This window comes from Etheostoma spectabile, chromosome 11 (genome assembly GCF_008692095.1).
Source record: "Etheostoma spectabile isolate EspeVRDwgs_2016 chromosome 11, UIUC_Espe_1.0, whole genome shotgun sequence".
Classification (NCBI taxonomy): Eukaryota; Metazoa; Chordata; class Actinopteri; order Perciformes; family Percidae; genus Etheostoma; species Etheostoma spectabile.
In genome coordinates, this window is record NC_045743.1 from 22,836,343 (window position 1) to 22,847,256 (window position 10,914).

General features: G+C 40.6%; 1 protein-coding gene across 1 annotated transcript in view; it reads left to right on the forward strand.

The window, feature by feature from the left end:
- Positions 1 to 10,908, forward strand: part of LOC116698080 (dnaJ homolog subfamily C member 3) — an 11,751-nt gene extending 843 nt beyond the window's left edge. Inside the window, exons 2-12 of the mRNA XM_032529849.1 lie at positions 857 to 967; positions 1,054 to 1,178; positions 1,486 to 1,560; positions 2,980 to 3,132; positions 3,952 to 4,133; positions 5,556 to 5,624; positions 5,820 to 5,925; positions 6,006 to 6,126; positions 8,737 to 8,869; positions 9,380 to 9,528; positions 9,786 to 10,908. Of these exons, the coding sequence (XP_032385740.1) occupies positions 857 to 967; positions 1,054 to 1,178; positions 1,486 to 1,560; positions 2,980 to 3,132; positions 3,952 to 4,133; positions 5,556 to 5,624; positions 5,820 to 5,925; positions 6,006 to 6,126; positions 8,737 to 8,869; positions 9,380 to 9,528; positions 9,786 to 9,823 (1,262 nt within the window). The 3' untranslated portion in view covers positions 9,824 to 10,908. The remainder of the gene's footprint in view (positions 1 to 856; positions 968 to 1,053; positions 1,179 to 1,485; positions 1,561 to 2,979; positions 3,133 to 3,951; positions 4,134 to 5,555; positions 5,625 to 5,819; positions 5,926 to 6,005; positions 6,127 to 8,736; positions 8,870 to 9,379; positions 9,529 to 9,785) is intronic.
- Positions 10,909 to 10,914: the final 6 nt, after the last annotated feature.

The following is a 10,914-nucleotide window of genomic DNA, read 5'->3' on the forward strand; positions in this document are numbered from 1 at the left end:
GTATATATTAGTGTGTATATTTTGTTTTGGTTGTTTTGTATGTGTAAGCGCATTCCAAAGAAAAATTCCTCGTATGCGTCCTCATACCTGGCAAATAAAGCTGATTCTGATTCTGATTCTGATTGACGTAGTGGGCCAGCGTTTGATTCCAACCTGCAGCCCTTGCTGCATGTCGTAATGTTGACATGCTTACATATGACAGCTAGCTTGTGTAAGGGGAAAATTCCTTATCAATTCCTTATCGTCCCATTCAATGAATTTAAGGCCATGTTAAGATGTCATGTAATTCCAAAATGTCACTGCTACATGTGACCTGTTCCTTTCCTCTAAGTGTGATTTTGTCTATGCTTTACTTCTGTTTATATTGTAACTGGTGTGCCGTCTCGGCCAGGTCTCCATCGAAAAAGAGATTTTAATCTCAAGGGATTTCCTGGTTAAATAAAGGTTAAATAAAAACTAAAATAAAAAAAAATCACATTTTTGTATCACCTGTTTAGGATATACATTTGTGTGACTTGAACTATTGAACTCTAAAGTTAGTTTAAAAGGGCCAAATGTCCTTAGCAAGACACCTGGAGGGAGGATTTCTCCAGGCCTTAAGAAACTGATAATAATGTAACTGCTATCTTATTAAGAAACTCCTTATATGGTCATGGTAGTGATGTAATGAAACTGTTAGCTCACCTGCATTGTGTGTGTGCCTTTTGTATCTGTGGGACTGCCCTACATGTAGATTTTTAGCGAACTCTGGATACATCTCGTGGATACATTAGGAACACTGTTACTGTAGTAACTAGTCTGTGCTAATATGCTCGGTATTGCGGTGCAGGACATCAGTATTGTGCATGTTTTTCAGGAGTGAAATGTCACAAGTATGGGAGTGTAGACAGTCATATGCTGCTGGGGAAGAAACTGCTCGATGCTGGCCAGCTAGCTGACGCCCTCTCTCATTTCCACGCGGCTGTGGGTCAGTGACAGAAGGATGGCAAATTTGAAATATATTTTTTACAGCAGGAAATGTGTAAAGTCATGTTAACTGTATCCTTTTGTCAGACGGGTGTCCCAAAAACTATATGGCCTACTACAGGAGAGCTACAGTCTTTCTAGCCATGAGGAAGTCCAAGTCTGCGTTGCCAGATTTGAGCAGAGCTATTGAACTCAAACCAGACTTCACATCTGTAAGTGTCTGTTTTTACATCAGTTGGACAGAAACTTTTAATATCACATAATTGCAACCAGTTTGTCATACTGCAGACTTATATTGTTGGAGGAACCCTATCTACTGGGCACAACTCATTGGAAGAAACTGGCATATGTGTATAGGCGATGCAATGTACTGTATATGCAAACATGCATATCAGCCCAAGGCATAACTATGCTGGGAAACCAGTCAGTGACGTCAGCTGCAGCACTGTGACAATAGGTCTGGTAATACAAAGACTATGTCAGCTATGTTGCTAAGTATGCACTCCTCTCTCCATGCAGGCTCTCCTTCAGAGAGGAAATCTCTATCTGAAGCAGGGGAGACTCGATGAAGCAAAGAGGGACTTGAAGAAGCTGGTAAATACTAGGGAGCGACTGATACTGGTTTTTTTATGCCAATACTGATATTTGGAAGAGTTTGGCATTTTTCCAACTAAAAATACAAAACTTTGTTTAAATGATCTAAGCAATTATTTGAAAAATAAGAATCTTTCACCATATTACTCTAGACTCTGGCTCTAGACACAGAGCCAAAGTAGAAAACTTTTTAATTTATTAACTTTATCAGTTATCAGGCAAATAAAACGCAGAAACCAATAGGGTAGGAGTTCATTATACTCCTGTCTCGTAAAATACGGACGCTTGGTCAGATGCCTTTGTCTTTGTTATTGACGCTAAATGTCTCCTTAAACTTCACTCCAACAAGACACTATTTTGTCCAATAAGCAGAGATCACCAGTAGCGGCCATGTTGATCTGCAGCCCGACGTTGTCGTGAAAGCAGCATGAAAACGAGGCTCAGTCTTTTTTCAATATAATTAGTTAATTTAACTTATGAACAGCTTTATTGATGTGAATTTTTCTAGGCAATGTGCACATTTTATTTGCATTATTTATCATTTTATCCTGTACAGTTATATTATGAGGTTGATTATATGTAGTTTGAAGCTCAGTGGTCAGTCTGGGATTGTCTTGTACTTTTTGTCTTTTTTTGGGAGTTTGGTTGTAAATGTTGGCCAAGCTTAATGCATCACATTTTATTCATTATTATTCATTTTTCCTAAGCTGAGCTAGCAGGAAATTTAGGTCTATTTGTAAAGGAGGTGTTGTTGGCTGAGATTGCTCTCGTGAATTTGATGCGGATGATTATAATTTCATGTGTTTAGGGACTGGTAAGCACTGCAAATATTCTGTAAGGCAATGCTTTAAGTCAACACAAGTACCTCTTAAAAATACTGTATAAGGTGTCATAAATATATGTGTTAGTAAAGGACTAAATACTATTTCCTTAAGCCTTGTGTTGTATTCCCGTCGACCTGGAAACTCTTCTTTTGGTCATCTTTTTCGACCCTTTTGTTGTTTTTGAAGCTTTTTCCAACATTTTTGGCACTATTCCCAAAAAACATCTGCGCTCTTTGACATTTTTGTTGGAGAGAGCAGAGAACTGAAGAGGTCCACAGATATGTCTTTATATTGATCCCAATGCCCTTCATACAGTTAACAGTTGAATCTTTTCCAAACATTTCTGTCACTTTTTTCAATCTGCTTTTAAAAAAAATAACTGAATGAATGTAGTGAACTGATCATTTATTTTACGTGTGTAGGGAACCATCCAAGTTATTGTTTTTTTGATGATTTGGTTGAAAGAAAAAAACAATTTCTGATATAGAAGCTTTTTTTTTTGAAAATGGGTCAAATTTCACCCGAGGACAATAGGACACTGCTTTAATCACGACCATTAGCATTCAGTGCATTGTGTTGCCTTGCAATGTTCCAGCTGAAGTCCACCCCTAGCGCCGAAGAGGTGAGGGAAGCCCAGAGTCTGCAGACAAAGTCGGGTGAGATTGAGCGGCTGGTGGATCAGGCCCGCATCAGCTTGTGGAGAAGGGACTATGAGACAGCTGCAGCCCAGCTCAGCATGGTCATTGAGGTAGGATTCCTCCCTTGAGGGCGGGGCCTGACCTGCAAGCACGACCTCGCCCATGTTAACTAACTGCTGAGTCTGAAGAGCATTTGAGTATAAGTAACTAGTACTGCAGTTTGTAGGACCAGTGGTGCAATGTAACCAAGTACTAATGTTGAGGTACTTTTACTTTACTTAAGTTTTTTCTTTTCATGCCACTTTTTACTTCTACTCTGCTACATCTCAGAGAGAAATATTCTACTTTTTACTCTCTGACAGCTTTAGTTACTAGTTACTTTAGATCATAGTTACTTAGTTACTCCACTACATTCATCTGACAGCTTTAGTACTGTTACTTTAGTTACTCCACTCATTCATCTGACAGCTTAGTTACTAGTTACTTAGGTACTCCACTACATTCATCTGACAGCTTTAGTACTAGTTAACTTAGTTACTACCACTACATTCATCTGACGCTTAGTTACTATGACTTTAGTTACTAGTTACTTTAGTTACTCCACTACATTCATCTGACAGCTTTAGTTACTAGTTACTTTAGATACAGATATAGATTAAAAATTAAGATTTTTGCACACAAAACAGATCTGATGTTTTATTATAAATTAAAATACTCAACAATGTAACGGCCTACAAGTCCAGCTGAGATGATCATACCATTAAACACTTTTACTTTTATATACTTTGAGTACATTTTCCTGATGGTACATACATATTTTTTACAAAAGTAACATTTTCCATGCAGTACTTTTACTTACTACTACTTTACTAAAATAATACAGGCTCTGAATACCAGCGCTGTGTAAGACATATGTCCGTCTGTTACAGACTTGCGTTTGGGATGCAACCTCTCGTGAGACTCGAGCGGAGTGTTTTCTTCAAATGGGAGAAATGGGGAAGGCCATCGGGGACTTCAAAGCTGCATCCAAGTTAAAGAGCGACAATACCCAGGCTTTCTACAAACTCGCCACCATCTATTATAATCTGGGAGACCATGAGATGTCCCTCATGTAAGACCCACTGGCAGACTGCTACCACACTGGGTCAAGCACCAGGATGTACTGTAACAAAGGGTCACTGTAAAATAACTTCCTAATTACTAAGGTTGAGTGCGATTTTTTTTTTTTTTTTAGGGTTAAAAAAGGGACGAGGATGTTTCCCCCTTTAAATACCATGAATCTCCAGGAAGCCAAACACTTGCACTATGCACTTCAATATTCAATGAAAAGGCTTTCAAGCCGGAGAGCGCAGTTCACTTCGCTGTGTTTTCACCCACGAAACGCTCGTTCGTTCCTCGGGAGTGTTTTAATCCAAGCACCATCTTTTTCCTAAACTTAACAACTTATTCTGGTGCCTAAACTTAACCGTCATCCCGCATGACATGCACTTTTTCTGGCTAAACTCCACTAGCAACTGCTGCTCAGATTTTATCGTTCTATGTCCCTATAGACTGTTCTTCTACTTGTACTTCTATTTAAGTACATAAGATATGGTCTACTGGTTAAGTAGCATTGATCACTTTGGGGGGCATTTTATCTCCCCAGTGCATTAAAATAATTCAGTAGAGGCAGGGATTTATAAATCAGAAAGGGGAATGCCACGCATCCTCCCTGGCAAATCGCACCCTGACTAAGGTGATTTAACATATATGGCACAATCATATCTCCAATAGATTACATAAAAATTAGATAGATAGATAGGTAGGTAGGTAGGTAGGTAGGTAGGTAGGTAGGTAAATTTCTTGCATACGTTTTTATGTGATGAGGAGGTGGACAAATTTACATCAGATATCTCACAATACAATGCAATAATAGCTCATAAAGTTTGTTTATTGTTGAGATTTTCTTGAAACGTAATGGTCATTTGTGGCATTTTGATAACACTTCATAGTGCCAAAATATATATATGTATTTATATCAGTCATAACTTGGTCATTTCCACTTCAATATTATAAATATTTGCAGTGGACTGCATGCACAAACAGTCCCTAGCTTGCCATTTTGTACCTCTTTTGCCCTGAAACGTCATGTAAAAATGATCATTTTAAGATTTTTAAAAGCTGGCACATATCGTTAATTGGTATTCAAATTATCAATAGTTTCATATGTAGCTAACAAAGTCAATAATTATAAATACTCAATATAATCTGGCAAGCAATAAAGGGCAAACAAATCTAAAGGACACACAGAAAAACTACATTGGCACCCACAGAAACGATGCATTATGGGGTATTTGTCTAACAACACTGCAAACTATAGCTTCAAATACGGCCACATGGTTTACTGTAAATCTGTTATTTTATGGAAAGTATGAAAATATAGCACATCCGTCAGGGAAAATATTAGCCTGTTATGACCTTCTTCTTCTTGTCTGATCTGCGGTGAGGTCCGCGAGTGCCTGAAGCTTGATCCTGATCACAAACACTGTTACAGGCATTACGAACGGGCCAAGAAGCTCAACAACCAGATCCAGGCTGCAGAGGAACTCATCCGAGAGCAGAGGTGTGTGTGTTTGTGTGTGTGTGTGTGTGTGTGTGTGTGTGTGTGTGTGTGTGTATGGGTGTGTGTGGACAATAGTAAATCCTTGTGAATATAAAATAACATCCTCTGAATACCAGGGATTGCATCAGCTGCATAATGACTGCTTCCTTTTCCTCACAAAGAGGCTTGCAAATCCAATCTTAAAGTCTCTTTTAGGTATACAGACGCGGTGAGAAAATACGAGACAGTGATGAAGACCGAGCCCAACGTGCGCCATTTCTCTCTCCTCGCCAAGGAGCGCATGTGCCACGCGTTGGCACAGGTAAGACACAGGGTGCATTAACTCACTCTGTGACTTCAACAATCCATCCATCCAACATGCTTTCCTTGTGACACGAGCAGGGCCAGCAGGCCGGCAGAGCTGTCTCAGTGTGTGGCGAGGTCCTCCAGGCAGACCCGGAGAACGTTAGCGTGCTGAAGGACAGAGCTGAGGCGTATGTCCAAGAGGAAGAGTATGAGGAAGGTAAACCTGGCAGATGTAGCTTTATGTAGTTTGGATCGATTTATTTAAAGAGCCCGTCTTGTAGTGTGTTGTTTAGTTTTTTTTGGCACTGCCTGAAACCCCTCCCCCACACTCCGGTTTGAAATTCCTCAATGAGTGATGTCATTGATTGAGAACGGCAGGCCAGTTTTTCATATGTGCTGCCTATAGATGCTGCCTGAGCAAGCACAACCTGCCCACCGGCTTGTTTGAATGTGGTTGACCAATCACAACAAAGTGTGCAAGCTGACCAATCAGACTGGGCTTTTTGGGAAGGTAGGGCTTGAGTTCACACAGAAAAGGCCCAAATGCATGCTGGTTAGATTTGTGTCCGACTTGATCCCGACTTGTTGTGACGTCATGCACACGTGATCAAGGCGACCGCAGCTTTAAGAGGCAGGTGGCGCATTTGCTTTCCAATGGCGGCAAGACCCAGGTGGACCCAGGGCATGATGGGAAAGGGCTCAAAACTGTCTGACTTGACCCCGCCTTTCATCATTGCCCACTGCTGCTGTAACGGTCCTCTATGGGACAGTCTCGCTGTGTTGTGTGTGTGTGTGTGTGTGTGAAACTGCGTCTGCATATGGGGAAACCAGACCGAATCAGGGCAGCACGTTGACATCATGGACAGCATTGAGTGGTATGAGAAACATATGTTTCTGAACATCAAAGCATGTAAACCTAATCTAGGAGACCCCAAGAGAACTAATTGACACTGAAATGGAGTATAATAGGGGCTCTTTAATAGAGTCAGTCCGTTAGATTTACACACACAGAACTGCCATCACACTGAGTGGTGTACAGTCTACCAATCTTTACTAGGAACTTATTCATTTCAGTTTATAGAGAAAATATATGGACAGTCCTGTAAGAAATCCTACCTTCATGAATGTTTTAGCTAGGTGTACCTGAATAAACTGGCAGCTGAGTGTATGTTGTAATACTCCTTACACTACTACATTGTACACTGGTGTCATAGCAGGAGTCTAACACAGGGGGGCCTTGTAACACTACAATAAAAACACAGGGAGATGAAGTTAAAATATCAATGACACATTGTTTAGACTGTTACCTTCTGATCATTTTATTTGTTGTAATTTGTGTGCATTCAGAAGTTTTTTTTTAAATTATTTTGGGGGCTTTTCCCTTTATTTGATAGTAAGAGTGGATAGACAGGAAAAAGGGGGAGAAGGAGAGAGAGAGGGGATGACATGCAGCAAAGGGCCGCAGGTCGGATTCTAACCCGGGCCGCTGCAAAGGACTCAGCCTACATCACCAAAACATGTGTACGTTCAAAAGTAGTTTTACTCGTCAACAGAAACTCAGATTGGACAGATAGTCTAGCTAGCTGTCTGGATTTACCCTGCAGAGATCTGAGGACCAGGTAACCATAGTCCTCAGATTGGACAGATAGTCTAGCTAGCTGTCTGGATTTACCCTGCAGAGATCTGAGGACCAGGTAACCATAGTCCTCAGATTGGACAGATAGTCTAGCTAGCTGTCTGGATTTATCCTGCAGAGATCTGAGGACCAGGTAACCATAGTCCTCAGATTGGACAGATAGTCTAGCTAGCTGTCTGGATTTACCCTGCAGAGATCTGAGGACCAGGTAACCCTAGTCCTCAGATTGGACAGATAGTCTAGCTAGCTGTCTGGATTTACCCTGCAGAGATCTGAGGACCAGGTAACCATAGTCCTCAGATTGGACAGATAGTCTAGCTAGCTGTCTGGATTTACCCTGCAGAGATCTGAGGAGCAGTTAACCAAAGAAGGTGGAAGGTAATGGACATCTGGCCCAAATGAAACATATCCAACAGCATCGTGACAATCCCGGAGGTGGAACATCGTTGATATAGACTACATGTCACCTCATGTTCTACCCCCGTAATGAAAATCAAGTACTTTATCAAGTCTTATGTAATCTCTCCGCCACTTTCATTGGCTGTCGTTCATTGGATTGCTCTGAAAGTGATCCCAACAATATTGTTCTCTTCTGTTGCTATAGTTGTTATGTGGGCTCCACCATCCACTTAAGTTAGAAAGATTTTAAAAACAATATATTTACACTCATTTTTGTTATTGTTCCTGCTGTGGACCGTTTTCTGTTTTCATCAGATGCTCACATAACCACAGTTGTTCTGTGTCTGTTGTGTACTTTGGATCAGGCTTTGGGTAAGTCATCAGAGTTTCAGTGTTACTTACTTTATTTATTAAACATTGATTGTATAATAGACCGGGTATAGCCTTGTGCCACAGGAACGTTGGTCAAGATGGTTAAATTGTGGAAATTAAGGCACAAATTGAAAAATAATTGTATTTGTCAGCTGATCCATGGACATTCGTGTGTGTCTTGTTTGGTTCATTTAATTGGAGGCCAGGACAAATACAGTAACAACACCTTGTGACATAGAAGGATCCAGTGCCTTACTCAAAGACACATTAGCATTTTTGGTGGATACTAGCTACAACAAGGTTTAATGGTCCTGTGTTTCCTTCTGTTTAATCACAAAATAAATACTGTACTTCACTTCATACTAGCTGCTTAATTTGGATAAGGAAGCAATCCTGATTCTGTCCCCCTTTTTCTTCCAGCTATTAAGGACTACAAGACTGCTGCAAAACACAGCAAGAATGACCCTCGGATTACAGAAGGTCTGAAGAAAGCTCAACAACTTCTCAAAGAGTCTCAGAAGAGGGATTATTATGACATCCTGGGAGTGAAAAGGTGGGCACAGATCACTGGAGTTTGGGATATTTCTTTCTATTCAAATAGATTTTTTCCAGACTAGGGGTTTTACAGGGAAGTTGGGAATTCCAAAGGTTGGATATTGAGATCCTGTGTGCTTTAATCCACAAAAGCATGGCAGAATGATAAAATCAATTAACTTGAAGTGTGATTTGGGGATAAAAAATAGGGACATTCTGAAATAAATACAGAAATCTCAGAAGGAAGACCATCTTAAAGGGTAACCACCACAATGTTGTGGGAAGCCTGCAACAATCATGTTCATGTTAGAAAGCTCAGGTAGCATTTAGCATATATATATTAGACCAAAGTAACTTCCAATAAATTCATTCAACCATGAAGGTACGGACTCCGAACAGCTAGATCATAGAGTACATTGACTTCAAATAAGCCAAAGTTCAAGGTGCCACATGTAAGTGCAACATGTACTGTAAGTGCAATTCATTTTATCTTTTAAAACGTGCTAATAATGTGACCCTATTGTCACAGAACTGCCCAGAAAAATGACATTGTGAAAGCCTACAGGAGACTGGCACAAAAGTGGCATCCTGACATGTTCCAGGATCCATATAAAAAGAAGAAGGCTGAGAGGAAGTTTGTGGAAATCGCTCTGCCCAAAGACGTTCTTACTGACCCAGGTAGAAGGTTTTGTGGTCTGTAGAGTCAGTGGAAAGTTGTCGTGATTTTTTGTGTAGAGGTATTGATCATCAGCTGATCTAAAATGTTAGAAGATTATTTTTACTCTTATAACATAGTTTAATGTTTCAGTCACTTTTTTTTAACAATCTATATACACACAACACACTAATTTCTGGAGGCATTGATTTCTAATTCAAAAGCATAAGTATGAGTGTACGAGTATATTTTAACTTGTGTTCCAACATGTTTTTTCTAGCCATGAGAGCCGCATACGACCAGGGTAGGACCCCGTGAATACGAAAAATCCAGCAGGGTCATCGTCATCAGCACTAACATGGAGGATCCGAGGGCTTCCAGGTTCTCAACCAGCTCCAGTTTGACCTTTCTAATATATATTTAATTTCAACTGAGGAATCTCTTCCAGCACAGCAGGAGCTTATTTTGGTTTTTTTGGAACGTCGAGAATGCCATAAGTCTCACAAAAATGTCAATGACATAACCATAATATTAAAAGTCTTTGGAGGTTAGACTCCATCGTAACAATATGTTCTAAAAAAGGGTAGCAAATCTCAGACACTGGTGGGGGTGAAGAAGGATCACTGGGGACCAAACCAAAGGGCAAAGTGGGCGGTCAGCTGACCAAGACCCAGGGTTGAAGGGGAGGAGGCGGAGCCCATTCTAGTCTTGAAATGACAACTGACAACCGCAGAGGAGAGACCAGATTTCAAGCAGGGATGTCATGCTGTGATTGGCTTGTGAAATACATGCTGAATACGATTGGTTTAAGTGAAAAGTGAATGCATAGAAACAGCTGATCAACTAGGAGTGATGTGAAAACAGTATTGAAGTCTTCCTTTAAGAACTTACACTGAGCTCCATAATACTTCAAATTTAAGCATTTAAATTTTTTATTAAGTTTTGTACTCACATTACCGTAAATGTGTCTATGGTCAAACCCAAAGAAGCCTGTAATTATAATCACAGACACGTGTTATGGGCTCCCCCCTTGTTTTTCCTTCTCCCTCTCTGCTCTTCTTAGGGGCTTCTGATTTGATAATTAGTTGGTGGTCCCACCCTCTGTACTTAAGGAAGACTGGAGGACAAGGATCTCCCTCGGCAGCATATAATCTTAAGAATTTGGCGCGAGGTAGTTACATGCTGAAAGGTTTACGCGGAGCTTGATTTGGACCACAGGGTAAGAACCTGGGGCGGTTCGGTGGACCGGGCTGGAGACGGACAGGAGATGGCAGATGGAAGTGACAGATCAGGAACTAAGATTGGAGAAATGGAAGTAGGTGGAGGGAAGGGTGATGACTCGAATGATAGGGCCAAGTGGTGGAAAAGTAGAAGAAATTGCAAGAAAAACAATGCAGCAGAATGACTCT